This window comes from Platalea leucorodia (genome assembly GCF_965183815.1).
Source record: "Platalea leucorodia genome assembly, chromosome: 7".
In the NCBI taxonomy this organism is placed as follows: domain Eukaryota; kingdom Metazoa; phylum Chordata; class Aves; order Pelecaniformes; family Threskiornithidae; genus Platalea; species Platalea leucorodia.
Genome location: NC_138829.1, coordinates 71,689,766 through 71,708,597, shown reverse-complemented (window position 1 = coordinate 71,708,597; position 18,832 = coordinate 71,689,766). Strand labels below are relative to the sequence as shown.

Here is an 18,832-nt window from a genome sequence, read left to right as displayed (position 1 = left end):
GGTGCCCTCGGCCACCCCGGGAGGTGGCGGCGAGGCGGGGACGGATGTGGGGTGGCCACGGCTCGGAGGCGATGAGGAAGCTGGTCCCCACGGGGGGGTCACGCGCCGCCGACGTGTCCTCCTTGGCCACGGGTGGCTGCAGTGGGGGAATGGCTGGGGAGAGGGGACACGGCTGGGGAGAGGGGACACGGCTGGGGGATGTAGCCGGTGATAGGGGACACAGCTGGGGATAAGGGACATGGCTGGGTGTAGGGGACATGGCTGGGGACATGGCTATGCATAGGGGTCACAGCTGGGGGGACACAGCTGGGGATAGGGGACATGGCTGGGGACAGGGGACACAATGGGGATAAGGGACATGGCTATGGATAGGGGATACAGCTGGGGGACAGCTGGGGACAGGGGACATGGCTGGGGGACACAGCTGGGGATAGAGGACACAGCTGGGGATAGGGGACACGGCTGGGGGGACATGGCTGGGCATAGGGGACACAGCTGGGGGACACGGCTGGGGATAGGGAACACGGGTGGGGGGACATGGCTGCGGATAGGGGACACAATGGGGATAAGGGACATGGCTATGGATAGGGGCCACAGCTGGGGGACAGCTTGGGACAGGGGACATGGCTGGGGGACACAGCTGGGGGTAGGGGACACAATTGGGAGGCATGGCTGGGGATAGGGGACACGGCTGGGGATAGGGGACACGGCTGGGGGACATGGCTATAGATAGGGGACACGGCTGGGGGACATCTGGGGGGACATGGCTATGGATAGGGCACACTCCTTGGGGGGTCACAGCTGGGGGCCGGGGGACACAGCTGGGGGACTCGGCTGGGCGCAGGGGACACAGCTGGGGGACAGCTGGGGGGACACGGCAATGGGTCACAGCTAGGGGCATGGCTGGGGACAGGGGTCACAGCTGGGGGGACGTGGCTATGGACAGGGGACATGGGTGGGGGGGACACAGCTGGGGGGTCATGGCTATGGATGGGGTGACAGCTGGGGGACACGGCTGGGGACGGGGGACAGGGCTGGGGGGCACGGCTGGGGATGGGGTGACGCTTTGGGGACACCGTTATGGATAGGGGACACAGCTGCGTGCAGGGGACATGGAGGCGTGACTGGTGTGTGTGCAACAGCGTCCGTCAGCGATTGCACCCGCGGGGAGAAAAAGGAGGCCGCTGCCCCTTTAAGAGTAGCCCGGGGGCGGTGCGGCGCCTTTAAGTACCACGAGGGGGCGTGGTTAATTCGGACCACGCCCCCTCTGCCGCCGGCGGGGGGTGACGTCATGCGCCTGCGCCCCGCGCCTGCGCGGCGGAGGCCCGGGACCGGAGCGGGGCCTCGCGGAGCCTGCGGGCGGTGGGCGCCGCCGCCGCCGCCATGTTCCGGTACCAGGTGAGCGGGGAGGGCGGAGGCCGCGGGCCGGGGTGGGGAGGGGGGGCGCGCCGGGCCGGGAACCGCGTCCCCCCCGGGCGGGGAGGTTTGGGGGAAACCCCCGGTACCGGTAGGCCGCTGCGGTTCGGTGAGAGGGAAAAGGGAGTCAGCGGGGGGGGGGGGGGGAACCGGTGCTGCCCCCCCCCCCATCCTCCTCCTCTTCCTCCGCAGTCCCTGGAGGACTGCCCGCTGGATGAGGATGAGGACGCTTTCCAAGCCCTGGGGGAGGAAGATGAAGATATCGACCAGTTCAACGACGACACCTTCGGAGCCGGGGCTGTCGGTGAGAACTCGCCTACCCCCGCAGCCCCCTCGCCCTCCCCGATCCCCTCCCGATCCCTTCCCCGATTCCCTTCCCCGATTCCCTTCCCCGATTCCCTTCCCCGATTCCCTTCCCCGATCCCTTCCCCGATCCCTTCCCCGATTCCCTTCCCCGATTCCCTTCCCCGATTCCCTTCCCCGATTCCCTTCCCCGATCCCTTCCCCGATTCCCTTCCCCGATTCCCTTCCCCGATTCCCTTCCCCGATCCCTTCCCCGATCCCCTTCCCCGATCCCCTTCCCCAATCCCCTTCCCCGATCCCTTCCCCGATCCCTTCCCCGATTCCCTTCCCCGATTCCCTTCCCCGATTCCCTTCCCCGATCCCTTCCCCGATCCCTTCCCCGATTCCCTTCCCCGATCCCTTCCCCGATCCCTTCCCCGATCCCTCCCCCTCTCCCTCCCCCTCTCCCTCCCCCTCTCCCTCCCCCTCTCCCTCCCTGTCTCCCTTCCCCGTCTCCCTTCCCCGATCCCCTCACCTCCCTTCCTCCCCAGACGACGACTGGCAAGAGGCCCACGAGCGGCTGGCGGAGCTGGAGGATAAACCGGTGACGAGCAGGGAGCAGGAGGACGGGACGGGCGGCGAGGAGACGGATCTGCTAGGCGACCCCGAGGATACGCTGGCGGAGCGGTTAACCAGGCTGGTTATCGACAGCGAGCTGGAGGATCCCGCCATCATGCAGGCCGTGCAGACCCGGATCCCCGCGCAGGTGGGATCGGGGCCGGGGAAGGATCGGGGATGGAGCCGGCAGCGCCGTGGTTTGACTCCCTGTCTGTTTTCCAGCAGCCCGGAGGGTTGAATTCCAGCATTTGGGACAGCTCGGCCGTCCTGCGGCGCATCCGGGGGCCGCTTCTCACTCAGGTAGGGTGCCGGGGCGCGGGCGGGAGGCGGCGTGGCTTCCCTAACGCGAGACGCCCTGTACCGCCGCGGGCTCCTCGGATCAGCCCGGAATGGCGGGGCGTTCCGCTTGCCACCGGCCGGGTCCGGGTGGACGCTGCTTGGCTCGTTTATAGACATCACCCCTTGCCCGCCGCCTCAGAGGCCGGGGGTTTATCGCTGATCCTGGGGATGTCTGAGAGACGGCAGCGCTCCCGTCAGGGTTTGGGAATGTCGACGCCTCAAGGCAGAGGATTTTTTTGTTTTGTTTTGGTTGCGGTTTTAATTAAGAGTTAAGCTTTTAAGTGTGAGCGGAGCGTGCTGCGCGGCCAGCCCTCTCCCGGCTCCGCAGGGCTGGGGACCCAGCGTCTGCGTGCAGCCCGGGCGGCAGCACCACAGAGTTCCCACCCCACGCTCGGGCAGTGGCGTCGCCACAAACGGGCATTTTGGCAGCGCCGTGGGTTCTGGGGGTCCCCAGGAACCCCCCGCCAGCGCGTAGGGGGCTGCCGAGGAAGCGCGGTGGGATGCGGAGGAGCCCCGGCGGGAGGAAGGATGTGGCCGTCAATTCCCGGGAATGTCCCTGGGACACGCGGTGCCAGATTTCCCCGTCCCGGTTGGTGATTGTCGTCCTGGGGGGAGCTTTCTCTCCCCTTGCGCTTGCAGGAGATGCCGTCGGTGTCTGTGCTGGACTACGCTCTGCCTCAGAGACCCCCGCAAACTCGAGAGGAAGAGCGGGATCCCTCCGAGCGGGTGCTGCCCCGCCGTTCGTCGTCCCCTGTCATCGGGAGCCCCCCTGTCCGGGCTGTCCCCATCGGGACCCCTCCCAAACAGGCTGCCGTGCCCAACTTCAACCAGCAGGTACCTCCCCTCGGCCCCGCCGGCGGCACCGAGGCCGCGGGCTGGTCCCCGGCGAGCTGACGGAGAGGGGAAACGTGCTGCTTCCCTCCTCCTAGATCCTGTGTCCGAAGCCTGTCCACATCCGAGCTACCATGCAGCAGCGTTACCCCGCTCCTTACGGCGAGAGGATGTCCCCCAACCAGCTCTGCAACGTACCGGTACCCAGCACCCCCTCCGCACCCCTCTTTTGTTGGCGCTGCCCCCCAGAACGCCCCGTTCCCTTCTTCCCGCCTGCGACTCCAGGCCCTGATGGCGCTGGACCCGTCACTGTCATGCGCAGCCAGCCAGCTGCTCGTCTCTGCTTCCGTAGCTCGGCCCGTTTGCCTCGTCCCGCCGCGTCGGCTCTGCTCCCTGCAGCCCGGCCCGGCTCCCAGCCCTCCCGGGGCTTCATCCTGCGCCATCGCCTGCTCCCTGTCTGCCCGCCATCGGCTGCGCCAGGGTTGTGACCGGGCTCTTTCTTCCCTTCTCTTTCCCCAGAATTCCTCCCTCCTGGGCCACCCGTTTCCCCACAGCGTCTCTCCCGTCCTCACCCACCTGCAGAGAGCGCAGCTGCTGGGAGGAGCCCAGGTAAAGCCCCCTGCGCTCCCTTCCTGCCCTTCCCCGGCCCCGCCGCCGGCGGGGTCCCGCGTTTCTCCTCACGCCGCCGCGGGAGCTGGCTCTACGCGGCTCCTTCTGGCCATCCCGGGCGCCGCTGCCCTGGCTGCGCCTTTCCCTTTGCCCCCAAATCTCCCCCCTGGCTGATTCCGGGCACCCTCTCCGTTTTTCCAGGCCGGCCGAATGTCCCCCAGCCAGTTTGCCCGGGTCTCTGGCCTGGTTGGAAGCCCCCTCCCCTCCGTCAATCCCAAGCTGCTCCAGGGCAGAGTCGGGCAGATGATGTCTCCGGCCAGCGGGTTTCGTGCCTTCTTCGGGGCTCCCCCTGCTCCACCTCCCTCGCAGCCGCAGCACCCGCCGGGCCCCGGATCCCACCTGCAGAGCCTGAGGTAGGTGCCATCCTTTTCCCGGCCGCCTACCCGCTTTCTGTAGCCGCTTCTAAGACTTCCCGCTCTCCCCCAGGCCGCAGCCCCAGATGTTCCGGCCGGACACGACCCACCTACACCCCCAGCACCGCCGGCTCCTCCACCAGCGGCAGCAGCAGAATCGAAAGTGAGTGCCGGCCCCGCGCCGGAGCCGGGAGAGGGGCTGCCTGGCGCGGTGGCGGGGCGGGAATGCATCGCCCCTCCGCCGCGGGGGGTTTGTGCTGCTGGGGCTAGCCTGTGCACCGCTCTCTGTCCCTTCCTGTAGCTCCTGTGTGCTCACGGGTGCCCTTCTTGCCTCCTGCCAGCCAGCACCGGAGCCTCAACGGCTCGGTGGGGGACCGAGGGGGCCACCGGAGCAGCCACCAGGAGCAAATGCGCAAAGATCCCTACGCCAACCTCATGCTGCAGCGGGAAAAGGACTGGGTGTCCAAGATCCAGATGATGCAGCTGCAGAGCACTGATCCCTACCTGGATGACTATTACTACCAGGTACCGGGGAAGGGGAAGCATCCAGCCCGCTCCCGCGGCGCGTCCCGTGTCCGTGGTTGCCGGTAGGGCAGCGCCTTAATGCTCCAAGGGGACCGGTGTCTTCCCGGTGCAGCCTCCGGGTGGGAAGGGGATGCCAGTGCCGAGAGCGATACAGCGGAGGAAGAGTTTTTAGATCCAGGAGGAGGAAGGCGGAGGGACGGAGCGGGACGAGCGTCCCCGGCAAGGGAAGAACCGCCTTCCCCTTCTTGGGCGAGAGCTCCAGGGGTGAGGAGAGGTTGGGGGACGCTGGCAGCGTGGATTCACGGAAGCTGCATGTGAGAGTGGTAGAATAAAACACCCGGAATGGGAACGGGGAAGCTGCGAAATGGAAAATGCAGGAGAGAGAGCCCCGGGCAGGGAATGGCTGCGTAAGGACTCGAGTCTGAGAGGGGGTGGTGGTGGAGGCGATGGGATCCGCAGAGCGAGGCGGAGAAGGTGGATGGGGAGAGACCACTCCTGCTCTTTTCCAGTTCAAGATTAGGGAGCGCCAGACAGGGCTCGGAGGAGCCAGATTTGGAGCAGACGGAGCAAGGTGATGGCCGGCTTCTTGCCACCGGTGGTAGATGCTCAAAGCTCGGCCGGGTTTGAGGAGGACACAGGGCAACTTCACGCGAGGGAAACGTGCGGAGGGCTTCGAGCGGCGTAGGATGGACGCCTGGCTCGGGAGATTGAACGGGACTTGCGGGGAGTGTATCAGGGGTGGTCGTCAGCTGTGCGGGAAGTTTGGCCCCTGTCTTCTTCAAGGGGGTGTAGAGGAACCAGCCACGCACCCAGAAAGGTCCCAGTGCAGCCGTGAGGGCGGTCACCAGCACGGTGAAACGGGTCGGAGCAGTCCGGTCCCCTCCGCGGTCGGCCAGGGGCCCAGTGGGAGCGGGGACGAGCGCTCATTGCGGATTATCTGGGCTCCAGTGGGAGCTGGCAGGAAAACTACGGACGGTGGGTCCGTCCGCTCCGGGGTGGACGGAAGGCATCGCGCTGACAGAGGTTTTCCAGGAGCTGTGGGTGAGCTGATCCCCAGTAGAGGAGGGGAACTGGTGCGGCCGCAGCTGGGACATGAGTCAACAAAGCTGTGCCGTTGCGAAAGAGGCGAACGTTGGCCCGGGGTGGATGGGAAAAGCGCGTGAGCGCCGGTGTGGGAGGCCCCAGCCACGCGCTGCCCAGGCCGGGCACGGTGCGAACGGAGCAAGGCAGGCTAACTGGAACGTGCTGGGAAGGACTGGGAGCCAAGGACCTCATGGGGAGAAGCAGATTTGTCATTGTTTGTATTGAGAAAGAGAGGGCTGAGGGGGAACCTCGACCTCTGTAATCTCGAGGGCTGATAAAGAGGAGGATGCAATCGTCCCCTCGTGTGCTGGGGGAAGAACGGTGGTTTAAAATGCTGCTGCTGACGTTGGGAAGACCAGTAAGCGATGGGCGAGCGATGGCGCGCAGGCTGGGAAGAGCGATATCTTGCGTCGGTCCTTGCCGACTGTTTTTCGGGGGGTCTCAACTTCTCCTCTCCCTGCCTCAGAATTACTTCCAGAAGCTGGAGAAGTTGTCGGCAGCGGAGGAAGTCCACGGTGATGGTCCCAAAAAGGAACGTACTAAACTCATCACACCTCAGGTGGCTAAGCTGGAGCACACCTACAAGCCAGGTAAGCGCTTCTTTCTCCGCGCAGCCCGGAGCTGGGCCAGAGATAAAGCGGGATGAGGTGGGGTCAGGCCCGGACTGACTCCTTTTGCTTCCCTTCTCCCCCCTTCCTGCAGTGCAGTTTGAGGGCTCGCTCGGGAAGCTCACGGTTTCCAGCGTGAACAACCCCCGGAAGATGATCGACGCGGTGGTGACCTCCCGCAGCGAGGATGACGTGAGTTCTGGCCCTGCCTCCCCTGCGACGCAGCTCTGCGGCTGACGCTCGGGCCAGCGCGGGAGCCGCCCCGCGGCCCTGACTCGCTCTCCCTCCCTGGGCAGGAGACGAAGGAGAAGCAGGTTCGAGACAAGAGGCGCCAGACCCTTGTCACGATCGAGAAGGTGAGTTCGAGGGGGACCGTTGCCACCCTCGGAGATCTGCGGTGGGGCGTGAGGTGGGCTGGGGCGAAGGAAGGGCCAGGGAGACCACGGTGCAGCACCGATGGACTCCTCTGGGCGTCCAGCTGGGGACAAGCCAGCGCTCGACAGTGGCTGAGCTCCTGCTTGAAGGAGGCGGGGGGACCCTGGAGCAGAAAGGCTGGAGCCGGGTACCAGCCGTGCCTTCACCCTCCCCCAAAACAGCCCGGAGGGGCTTTGCAGGGTCCGTTATTGACTCACAGCCGCAAGGCAGCAACGCCTCGGCCCTCCGCAGCCACCGCGGGAGAGGACGGACGCTTGCGGATCGCAGAATCGGTCTGCTCTCGCGCTGGGTCGCGAGGCTTCGACGTGGTCTGGGCCGGGATACGCGGTTCCCGTAGTAGCAAAGGAGACGGGAGGGCCCCGGGCGCATCCTGGATCTCCATGGATCTCCGGACTAGCGGATCCCGTTGCAGATCCCCGTGTGATTTCCGTCTCTCCTGCAGACGTACAGCCTCCTCCTGGACGTGGAGGACTACGAGAGACGCTACCTCCTGAGCCTGGAAGGCGAGCGGCCGGCCCTGATGGGCGAGAGGAAGCAGAAGATCTGCGATATGTATGACAATCTGCGGGGGAAGGCGCCCGGGCAGGAGAGGTGAGCAGAGGGGGTGTCTGGAGCTCGGAGAGTCCGTGGGCGCTCGCAGCTGCTAAAACTGGCTTTCCAGCAGCCTGTTTCCCAAAAAAGAGTCAGGCCAGTTCTTCCAGGCGTGCGTTGGGAACTGGGGGCTGAAATAACGCCATTTTTTCCACACGATTGTTTGCCGTGGTTACGATCCTATAACTTCCATCCCTGCCGCTGGGGTGCTGCGAATAGCGCCCGTCTGCGCGCTCGCTGGGTGTCCGTCCACCCCGAGCTCCGCGCCACGGCCCATCTCTGGGTGCCTAAAGTCCGTCACCTCTCGCCTGAGCTGTAGCCTCAGCAGCACGGATGGGCAAGGAAGGACACGGGGTCGCGGTGGCTCCTTCTCTGCCGCCCCGGGATGCTCCCAGCTGAGGATCGACACCTTTCTCCTCTCCTCGGCAGGCCAAGCGACGACCACTTCATGCAGATCATGTGCATTCGGAAAGGGAAGCGCCTCGTGGCCCGGATCCTCCCGTTCTTATCACCCGAGCAAGCGGCCGACGTACTCATGGCGACGGCCAGGAACCTGCCCTTCCTCATCAAGAAGGATGCTCAGGACGAGGTGAGATTCCAGGGGCTGGGAGCGTTCCCCTGGCTCGCTGTGAGGTGGGGATCGGCGCGGGATCTCCTCTCCTCCGCGGGGAAGGAGACGGCAAACGGCATCGTGTGGCTTCAGGACGATCGTTTCTGCCTCTCCTGGGAGACTGCCAGAGCCCTGAGCTCCTGGCAGGGCCCGTCTCCCCTGCCTGCCGGCACGGCACGGCACGGCTTCACCGGGAAGGGTTTCTGATAAACGATGCCTTTGTTTAACGAGCCCAGCTCTTGGCTGAGCGCTCGTCTAAAGGGCCGCGTCTCTGACTCATCGGGTGACAACGGGAGACTCCATCTTCCAGAGACAGAGAGCAGAAGCCAGCGTCTTCCGAGGGACGTGCTCTCACTGTCCTTTGCAATCTTTTCTTAGACAGGGAACAAAAATAGAGGTGTCTGCGAAATAAAGCCCAGCTTGTTTTGAGAAAGGGGATGATTTAAGAAGGAAAAAGACTTAAAGTGGGCTGGTGCCGTTGGGATGGGGGAGGAGGTGCTGCTGATGTGGGCGTAGCAGCGAGGCAGCGTCTTGTCGGGGTCCGCAAGGCCCCGGGGCGGCCAGCCGGCCCCGAGGAAGCCCATCTCGCAGCTCCCAACCCCGCTCCTCTCTCCGCAGGTGCTGCCCTGCCTGTTGAGGCCCTTCTCCCACGTTCTCTACCACCTTCCCTTGGGGACGGTCACCAGCCTTGTGCAGCAGCTAACGAACCTACCTCAGAGCGCCACCGCGCCAGCGCCCACCAACCTGCACCTCACTGCTGTGCTCCAAAACAAGGTGCGGTCCCTCTCCCTCCCTCCGCTCCCCGCCACGTCCCGATGTCTCCCCGTAGTCGGGAAATTGAGTTTCCCAGCAGCTTCCCGGCGCTAGATGGCAGAGCTGGATGCAGCCGTGGTTGCAGGAACGGCACGGGAGCCAGCCCCTGGCGCTCTCCCCTTGTTTTGCTGATTAACTGGTGTCTGGCAGATTAATTAGCCGTCTCAGCTGGCCTGAGAGTCTGCTGCACGCTGATGGCCGGCTCCTTTCCCTGTCCCGCTGGGCTGCAGGCTCCCAGCGCCCTCCCTGACGCCTTCCCTCTCTTCCCCGCAGTTCGGCCTGTCCCTGCTGTACTTGGTCTTGAGCCGCGGGGAGGAACTGCAGAGCTCGGACGCCAACACGGAGCTAATGCAGGACAACCAGTGGTGAGCGCCCGTCCTCGGCTGCGCCTCGGGCCGGCGGCGACGCCGTCGGGGTCGGACGCTGCGCCGTGCAGGGTTTGAAGAATTCGGGAGGCAGATTTGATGAAGGAGGAGGTTTAATTGCGGTCTCTCGGTAGCGGTGCTGGAAACAGCCACGGTGCTGAAGGGAGAAAGGCAGGCCCGAGGCAGAGCGAGAACGCGGTAGATACGGCTTGGGACGTGCCGAGACCGGTCCCTCGGGTGCGGGAAAGCTCTCGCACCTCGGCTGAGCGGCCGTAGCGCCTTTCGCCTGAGCAGATAGGAAATTGCCGAGTCTCGCACGAGGTGCGCGATACGGCGTTACCGCTCTTCCCCCGCGGCTCGAGCGTCCCCGCGAGCTCCTGCGCGGCACGGCGCCGCGTTACGAGTCGCTGGTGGGGGAGAAGGCCGGGCCCCGCGGAGCAGCCAGGGCGTCTCGGTGCAGGGGACGCAGCGGGGGTGTCGAGCGCAGGCAGGACCCTGCCCTGCGGGGAGGCCGGCGCGCGAGGCTGCGGCGCCGCGCCGCCTCCTGCGTGGTTGCAGTGCCAAAACGCCTCGAGGCGTGCGTAGCTCTCCTGAAGGGAGCTGGAGAGCGCCCGGCTCCCCGAGCACCCATCGGTTCTCACTCCTCCCTCCTGCTGTGCCCCCTCTCCGGCAGGACGGAGCTGATGCTCATGGCAACCCGGGAGCTCCTGCGGATCCCTCAGGCGGCCTTGGCCAAGCCGGTATCCATCCCCTCGAACCTGATCTCCCTCTTCTCTCGCTACGTCGATCAGCAGAAGCTGAACCTGCTGGAGACTAAATTGCAGTAAGCGTCGGCCCTTTTCCAGTCCCCTCGCAGTGGGGGAAAAGGGCGAAACCGGAGGCTGGGGAGGCCGTGGGCGGGACCGGTGTGGCCCGTGGCTCCTCTGACCCCTCTGCCGTTGTTCCCCCCGGTACCAGCTTAGTGCACGGGATCCGGTAGGAGATCTCCGCGGCTCCTCGTCGGCACCAGAGTGTTCCAGAGGATGGACGGAGGGCAGGCTGTTCCCCCCGACACCCGGCCTGGCATCGTCAGTGCAGGAGGCGCGGCCCCCGCCCGTCACCCTGGCTGGGGAGGGGGTTTGGCTGCTCCCCGTCCTCCCCCCCAAAAGCGCTGCGTCTCCCGAGCCCCCTCCGCTCCCCCCACACCGGCTGCTGCTTCTCCCCACACACACACACGCACACTACTGAGGAAGGCGAGCGCCCCGCCGCTCCCGGGAAGGGGGGCTGTAGGGCTGGGAGAAGCCCCCCAGCTCCTTCTGCCTCCCTCCCCGCTCCTTCCCCAGCCCCCCTCGAGCACTGAGGTCTGCTCCCTGCCCTTTCCCGTACGTGTCGGCGCGCGTACGCACACCTTTTTTTGCACACTTGCCTTCGTCTTCCCGAAAAAAGTCGCCTCCTTCCCTCGCCCTCCGCTCGCCCCAGGGTCAGGCCCAGCAGCTGCGGGGGCCGGAGGGGGCTCGGCCATGCCCCGGCCTCCCTTCTCCTCCCGATTCGGGGGGATTCTGCTGTTCTGCCCCTCGGGGAAATGTGGCGGAGGGGTGGAGGGGGGGGGGGGGTGGTGTTTAATTTTACTCTTTTTGCTTTTAAAAAAAAAAAAGAAAACAAAAGAGATTTGCACATGTAGGTATTTTACAACCAGTAACTCCTCCCCGGCATTAACCAGCTCCCTTCGGCTGCGCCCCCGCCCCCTCACTTTCCTCCCACCGATCAAGTGGAAAGTTCATTTATTTTTATTTTTTTTTCCTTTGTGCTTTTCCCCCCCCCCCCCCCTCCCCTCCCTCAGTTTTTGGTTCTGGTTAATGAGAATAAAGTTTCTAAATTTACATTTTTATAGGGTATTGTAAATAAAGATGAATTGTATACTGCCGGGAGCGTGGCCTCTCCTTCTCTGAGGCGGGTGGAGGACGGGCCGCGCGCCCCGGCCGCAGGGTCATGGGTTCAGCCAATGGCGGCGCGAGTAGGGGGAAGGCCCGCCCCCGCGGCCAATGGGCGGCGAGATGAGTCACCGCTCCGCCGCGATGCCCCGCCCACCCGAGCGCGTCGTGACGTCGGTGACGCGCGGCTCCCCTCTCATTGGCGCCCCGCGGGGAGAGGCAGGCGAGAGGACCAGTGAGAAGGCAGGGGGGTGCGCGCAGCCTGGCGGCCTGTGGCGCAAGCACGCCAACAGCCAATGAGCGCTCAGGCACCACCCCCTCCGGACGGCGGAACCAATCAGCCCGTCGGGGCGTTGCGCGCGGGGGCCGTCGCCGCCAATGGGGCGCGGCCGGGGGCGGGGCGGGTGACGGCAGCGCGGCGGGGCGGTGGCGGCGGCGGCGATGGCGGAGCTGCGCGCAGCGCCCGCGGGCCCCGGCCCAGCGGCGGCGGCGGCGCTGCCCGGCCCCATGGCGCTGCCCGCGGCGCCCGGTGCTGCCCCCGCCCTGCCCTCACCGGCGGCGGGCGGCGGGGCGGGCCCAGGCCCGGGGGCGGGCGCGGCAGCGGCGGCGGCGGCGGCGGCGGGGGGCGGCGGTTCCGGGGCGGGCGGCGCCGGGTCCGGTTCGGCGCGGGAAGGCTGGCTCTTCAAGTGGACCAACTACATCAAGGGCTACCAGCGCCGCTGGTTCGTCCTCAGCAACGGCCTCCTCAGCTACTACCGGTGCGTTACGGGGGACCGGCCCCGCCGCCCCCCCGGCCCTCGCCCCCTCCCCCGTGACCTTGGGCCCGGCCCCGCCGCGGTGCGCGCTGCGTTCGCGTCCCCCCGCCCCAAGCCGGTGAGGCCTCGGTGTCCCCCCGTGGTCCCCCGGGGCTGTTTGCCGGGGATCCCGTCCCCCCGGTCGTCCCCCCCGAGCAGCCCTTCCCCGGCAGCACCGAGGGCTGTACCGGGTGGGAGCCGGCCTGGCGGCTCGGTAGCGGGGTGACAGCCCCCCCCTTCCCCGCTGTGCCACCGCTCGGTCCCTAAGGGGACACCTGAGCCCGGCCCCGGGGGCCCTGTCCCTCTTGGGCCCTCCATTATTCATGGGGGAACCGGAGCCTGCGGGCAGCTGCCGGCTCGAGTTACAGCCGGGCCGGGCTGGGGGAGTCCCAGGCTGGCTCCCTCCCTCCCTCCCTCCTTCCCTCGGCCGGCAGGCCCGGGCCCGGTGACGTGGAAGGGGTGTGCCGGGCTGGCACAGCCTTGCACCGCGCCGAGGACTTCATCCTCTATCCCGAGCCGTGCCGGGATGCGGGAGGCACCGAGGGGGAGCGCGGTGGTCCCGGGAGCTGCTGAGCCCTGCCTTTGTGCCGGGGGCTGCGGACCCCTCCCCGCACTCTTCCCCCGAAGCGGCGTTGCCAGCCCTTGGCCCCGTTCCGGCGCTGGCGGTGAAACCTCACGCCGGCTGCGTGCCTGCCCAGCCGGCTTGGCAAAACCGCCGGGGGCTGGAGCCGGTGCCCTATTAATAGTCCTGCCTGCGGGGTGGGGAATGCCAGGCCCCCTCCACGGCCCCCCAAGGGCTCGGCTCCCGGCTGGGCCGGGCTACCGGTCACCTCCTTCCTCCAGCCCCCTCACTGTGCCCCCGTCCTGCTTCCCCCACGCAGGTCCAAGGCGGAGATGCGGCACACTTGCCGCGGCACCATCAACCTGGCCACGGCCAACATCACCGTGGAGGATTCCTGCAATTTTATCATCTCCAACGGCGGGGCCCAGACTTACCACCTGAAGGCCAGCTCGGAGGTGGAACGGCAACGCTGGGTCACCGCCCTGGAGCTGGCCAAGGCCAAAGCTGTCAAGATGCTGGAGGAATCAGGTACGGCCCTCGCGCGCCAGGGTGCCTTCACAGCCCTCGTGTGAGCCGGTGTGTGTGTCCCCAGCCCCCTGGAGCCACACAGCACGCGTCAGCCCCCTGCTACACCTGTGTGGGTCCCGCTCCTTGGGCCCAGGGGCTGTTTTGCAGCTCCGCAGAACACGATTCCTCGTCCCCTCCCTGTTCCCAAGGCTTCTTTGCTCATTGCCGGGCCAGAAACACAACCTGCTTTTCCCCAGCCGTCTCCCGTGCCCGGCTGGGGTGCTGCGCAGGGACGGCGTCGCAGCACGGGGCCCCGGCTGCTGGCAGCTGCTCCCCGAGCAGGGTTTGGAAGGGGCGGCCGTGTCCATCCACGTGTGAGCTCAGCGGCGCTGTCCCGCTGCCCGGCTCCGGCTTGAGGCGCCGCCAGCAGCCTGGCACGCGCTTCCTCGCTAGCGTGACTGCTCCTACGCCGGGAGATCGGCCATCTGCTCCGAGCTGCCACTCCCTGCCGCGCCATCGCCGTCCGGGATGCCGTGGCCGGGAGCGCCCTGTGTGCGGCTCCCAGCCCTCGGGGAGCGAGAGGGGGCTTCTTGCTGTGCCAGCCCTGGCAGCCCCGCGGTCAGAGCCTGGTCTGGCTCAGAGGGCAGGTGCTCCCGCTGCTCCCAGCGCGCAGCTTCGCCTTCTTCCTCATCTCCTGGGAGGAGAAAGGTCCCGCAGGACCACGCTAACGTCTGTTCCCGCTGGCAGATGACTCCGGCGACGAGTCGGTGTCGCAAACGGACAAAACGGAGCTGCAGAGCACGCTGCGCACCCTCTCCAGCAAGGTGGAGGATCTGAGCACCTGCAACGACCTGATTGCCAAGCACGGCACGGCCCTGCAGCGTTCCCTCAGCGAGCTGGAGACTCTCCGGCTGCCGGTCGAGAGCACCGAGAAGATCAAGCAGGTGAACGAGCGAGCCACCCTCTTCCGCATCACTTCCAACGCCATGATCAACGTGAGTCCGCACCCCACCCCGTGGGGCAGGGCAAGGGGGTCCCGCAGGAGGAATTTGACCCCCGCACGCCGACCGTTCGCTGATGGGACACCCTCTCCCCGCAGGCTTGCCGGGATTTTCTGATGCTGGCCCAGACCCACAGCAAGAAGTGGCAAAAATCGTTGCAACACGAGCGGGACCAGCGCATTCGGCTGGAGGAGACGCTGGAGCAACTGGCCAAGCAGCACAACCACCTGGAAAGGGCCTTCCGCGGCGCCACCGTCCTGCCTGCCAGCGCGTCCGGCACCGGCGGCTCCGCCAAAGGTACCGCCGGTTCGACCGGAGCCCCTGCGCCATGTGCTGGGGGACGGATTGGGGCGGATGGAGCTGATGGTGCGGGACAGGGATAGGGGAAGCTGACAGCTCTGTGCCTGGGGTGACCCCCGGTTGCTTCCAGTCCTTTTCCTGAGCCGGGCTCAGCTTCCTTCGCATCGCTGACCCCGAGGGATGGGTTTTTCGGTCTCTCCTGCGCAGCCGAGCGGCTGCGGCCCCCACAGCAGGCAGCTTGCTGCCCCTCCTCACTCTGCCCCTGCTCCTCCTAAGCCTTGTCTGCCGCAGGGGTGGCGTGTCATGGCCCCTCGCCTGGCTGCTGGTGACAAGGGACCCTCCAATGCCCGCTGGGGGAAATTGGGAGAAACCTTGAACTCGCTGCCTCAAGTGTCCTCTCCCCCACCCCGCCCAGATCCCTGCTGCCCTGCGAAAGGAGACCTGAGCGACGAGGACGATGACAACGAGTTCTTCGACGCCCCGGAGATCATCACCGTGCCGGAGAGCATGGGCCACAAGTGAGTGCTGGGGCGCGGGGCTGCCCTCCTGCCCCCCAGACCCCGCTCGAGCCTGACTCTGCCCCTCTCCTCGTCCCCTCCAGGCGCACCGGCAGCAACATCAGCGGCACCAGCAGCGACATCAGCCTGGATGAGCAGGTAGGATGGGGGCTTTCTGCCGGCGTCCTGTGCTGAGCTGGCTCTTGGAGGAGTAGGGCTGGTGGGGGGGCAGCTGTGAGGCCGGGCTGGGGGTGCCCCGGTTCCCAGGGAGGGGGGGGCGGTCACAGCAGCATTGCAGCAGCCCTCGTCTCACCCCCAGTACAAGCACCAGGTTGAGGACACCAAGAAGGAGAAGAGAACCCGCATCCCCTACAAACCCAACTATAGCCTCAACCTCTGGAGCATCATGAAAAACTGCATCGGGAAGGAGTTGTCCAAGATCCCCATGCCGGTGAGCCGGGGATGCAGCCGGCAGGGCTGCTGGGTGGGCACGGGGCACCCCAGGACCCCCCCTCTTACCTCTCGCTCCCCTCCAGGTGAACTTCAACGAGCCCCTGTCCATGCTGCAGCGCCTGACGGAGGACCTGGAGTACCACGAGCTGCTCGACCGGGCGGCCAAGTGCGAGAGCTCGCTGGAGCAGCTGTGCTACGTGGCCGCCTTCACCGTCTCATCCTACTCCACCACCGTCTTCCGCACCAGCAAGCCCTTCAATCCCCTCCTGGGGGAGACCTTTGAGCTGGATCGCCTGGAGGAGAACGGCTACCGCTCCCTCTGCGAGCAGGTACCGCTAGCCCCGCTCCTCCGGGCCACCGGCCCGCTCAGGGTGGCTGGCGCTGACCTGTCCCCTCTCCCGGCCAGGTGAGCCACCACCCGCCGGCCGCTGCCCACCACGCCGACTCCAAGCACGGTTGGACGCTTCGTCAGGAAATCAAAATCACCAGCAAATTTCGGGGCAAATACCTCTCCATCATGCCTCTGGGTGAGCTCCGCGGGCACGCGCGCCACGGGGGGAGATGCTTGGGGGGGTCGGATGTCTGTGCTGCGCGTGGGACTGGGGAGGCCGCACCTCGAATCCCGTGTTCCGTTTTGGGCCCCTTGCTATGAGAAGGCCATGGAGGGGCTGGAGCGTGGCCAGAGCAGGGCAGCGAGGCTGGGGCAGGGGCTGGAGCACAAGGCTGGGGAGGAGCGGCTGGGGGAGCTGGGGGGGCTCAGCCTGGAGAAGAGGAGGCTGAGGGGAGCCCTCATCGCTCTCTGCAACAGCCTGAAAGGAGGCTGGAGCCGGGGGGGTCGGTCTCTGCTCCCCAGGAACAAGCGATGGGACGAGAGGGAACGGCCTCAAGCTGCGCCAGGGCAGGGTTGGGTTGGGTATTAGGAAAAATTTCTTCCCCCAAAGGGCTGTCAGGCCCTGGCCCAGGCTGCCCAGGGCAGGGGCTGAGTCCCCATCCCTGGGGGGATTTAAAAGCCGGGGAGATGTGGTGCTTAGGGACATGGTTTAGTGGTGGCCTTGGCAGCGCTGGGTTGATGGTTGGACTCGATCATCTTAAAGGTCTTTTCCAACCTAAAGGATTCTGTGATTCTATGGGAGTGGGGCAGGTTTGGGGACCAGCCGAGTCTCCGTGGGCCGGGCAGGCTCCTGGGGACCGTTCCCAGCACAACCTTCCCTCCTCAGGTACCATCCACTGCGTCTTCCACTCTTCCGGCAACCACTACACGTGGAAAAAGGTCACCACCACCGTGCACAACATCATCGTGGGCAAGCTCTGGATAGACCAGGTGGGATGAAATCCCAGGACCCCTGTACAGAGACGTGGATCCCCCGTGCCTCAGTTTCCCCCGCCGCCGGGGAAAGGGCCGCGGGCTGGATCTGACCGTCTCCTCCTCCTCCTCCCCTCCGCAGTCAGGTGAAATCGAGATTGTCAATCACAAGACGGGTGACAAGTGCAACCTCAAGTTCGTTCCTTACAGCTACTTCTCACGGGATGTGGCGAGGAAGGTAGGGACGACGGGGAGGCTGGGCGTGCAGCGTGGGTCGCGCTGGGCTGCTTGTGGCTCCTGGGTGTCCTGATTCAGGCTGTCCCCTGTCCCGCCAGGTCACCGGGGAGGTGACAGACCCCGCGGGGAAGGTGCATTACGTCCTGTTGGGCACCTGGGATGAGAAGATGGACTGCTACAAGGTGATGCTGGGCGCTGGGGACAACGGAGCGGAGGGACGGCAGAGACCCCACGAGGCCGAGGACAGCCGGGTGCTGCTGTGGAAGAGGAACCCGCTCCCGTGAGTAGGGGACGTGGGACAGGGTGTCCCGAGAGCTGGGGGACAGCTCCGGGCCCCCGGCAAAGGGCCGGGGAGCGGGGCCGGGTGTGAAGCCCGCCGGCGGAGGGGCTGAGATCCCTCCCCTTCCCCGCCGTAGGAAATACGCGGAGAACATGTACTACTTTTCGGAGCTGGCGTTGACGCTCAACGCCCCAGAGAGCGGCACGGCGCCCACGGACAGCCGCCGGCGCCCCGACCAGCGCCTGATGGAGAACGGCCGCTGGGACGAAGCCAACGCCGAGAAACAGCGGCTGGAGGAGAAGCAACGCATCTCCCGCAAGAGACGCGAGGCCGAAGCCGCCAGGGCTACCGAGGACGGTAAGAAAGGGGACAAGTGGCCACCACCCCACTCCCTGACGGGTCCCCACGGCCCTCACGCCTCCCTGTGCCCCCCCAGGGACCCCCTACGACCCCTACAAGCCGCTGTGGTTCGAACGCAAGAAGGACCCCGTCACCCAGGAGCTGGCGCACGTCTACAAGGGCGGTTACTGGGAGAGCAAAGAGAAGCAGGACTGGACCTTGTGCCCGGACATTTTCTGAGGCGGCGGGGAAGAGCGGCGGGGAGGGGGATGAAGGCCAGCCGGCACCGCCTGGCGCTTGCCACAGTCCCCCCCCTTCCATCTGTCTGTCCGTCTGTCTTAACCGCCCGTCTGTCCCCACACGTCGCCGGGGTTGCCTTAGCCGATCCAAACTGACCTTGATGCCGGGGTGGGGAGCAGGAGCCGGCACGGGTTTCCCCTCTCCCCACTTCCAAAACCCGCTGGCAAAGTGGGGGGTTCCCCCTTCATCCCATACATGCGCACTTGTTCCCGGCCCCCCCCCGGCGCCCTGGGCAGCCCCCCCCGGGGCCAGGGGCTCAGCAGGGGTCCCCCGGGGAGGGCAGGGGGCCGGCTCTGCCCCGGGCGGTGGGCGCAGCGGGGCGAGCCCGAGGCTGGCCTTGGTCTCTCCCCCACCCTTCCCCTTTTTTCCATTTCCCCTTCGCCCCCCCCCAGGGTGCTCTCGGGGTGTGGGGGGGGGGGGCCAGACTCCGCCCCACAGCCTGTTCTATAGCTGTATATTATATATATGTAGAGAGGACCCTCCCCAGCCTCCCCGGGGGGTCCCCCCGCCACGGGGGTCCCCCTCCAGGTGCCTTCCCCGTAGGTTTAGGGCAGGGGGAGGTCCTGGCTTTCGGGGGGGGGCTCTCCCATCCATCTCTGGGGAGCAGCGGGCCCCTGCACCCCCAAAACACTACAGGGGGCGGGAGATAACGCTGGGGGGGGAGGCTGGGGGGGGTCTCTGCACCCCCAAAACTGAAAAGTGGGGGGTGTATGATGCCTTTTTTTTTTTTTTTTTTTTTTCCTCCCCCCTCCAGGAAAATAACTAAATTAAAATCTGTGAATTGCCCAACCCAGGCGTGCCTGCTCTCTGG

General features: G+C 66.4%; 2 protein-coding genes across 5 annotated transcripts; both read left to right on the top strand.

Annotated features, from left to right (window-relative positions):
• Positions 1-1,319: 1,319 nt before the first annotated feature.
• Positions 1,320-11,439, top strand: PATL1 (PAT1 homolog 1, processing body mRNA decay factor). 3 transcript variants are annotated; one of them, XM_082318145.1, is made up of 19 exons: positions 1,320-1,398; positions 1,609-1,720; positions 2,250-2,464; positions 2,542-2,616; positions 3,295-3,489; positions 3,585-3,686; positions 4,006-4,095; positions 4,297-4,508; positions 4,582-4,671; positions 4,850-5,033; positions 6,583-6,706; positions 6,819-6,916; positions 7,021-7,080; positions 7,602-7,750; positions 8,180-8,339; positions 8,979-9,134; positions 9,447-9,538; positions 10,212-10,361; positions 10,496-11,439. In XM_082318145.1, the coding sequence occupies exons 1-19, from the start codon at positions 1,384-1,386 to the stop codon at positions 10,515-10,517; spliced, it is 2,301 nt and encodes a 766-aa protein (XP_082174271.1). In that variant the 5' UTR covers positions 1,320-1,383; the 3' UTR covers positions 10,518-11,439. The 3 variants fall into 3 exon arrangements, with proteins under 3 accessions (XP_082174271.1, XP_082174270.1, XP_082174272.1); XM_082318144.1 differs by having other exon boundaries at positions 2,539-2,616; XM_082318146.1 differs by having other exon boundaries at positions 2,539-2,616; positions 10,212-11,439.
• A 450-nt stretch (positions 11,440-11,889) lies between these two features.
• Positions 11,890-18,651, top strand: OSBP (oxysterol binding protein; the record flags this gene model as incomplete). Of its 2 annotated transcripts, none has more annotated exons than XM_082318017.1 (14): positions 11,890-12,206; positions 13,124-13,332; positions 14,059-14,306; positions 14,411-14,609; positions 15,028-15,130; positions 15,214-15,268; positions 15,429-15,560; positions 15,646-15,891; positions 15,969-16,089; positions 16,780-16,883; positions 17,008-17,103; positions 17,201-17,382; positions 17,519-17,739; positions 17,819-18,651. In XM_082318017.1, 14 exons carry the CDS (start codon positions 11,890-11,892, stop codon positions 17,959-17,961), a joined length of 2,376 nt encoding a protein of 791 aa, XP_082174143.1. In that variant the 3' UTR covers positions 17,962-18,651. The 2 variants fall into 2 exon arrangements, with proteins under 2 accessions (XP_082174143.1, XP_082174144.1); XM_082318018.1 differs by having other exon boundaries at positions 12,104-12,206; positions 15,435-15,560.
• Between the last annotated feature and the right edge of the window lie 181 nt (positions 18,652-18,832).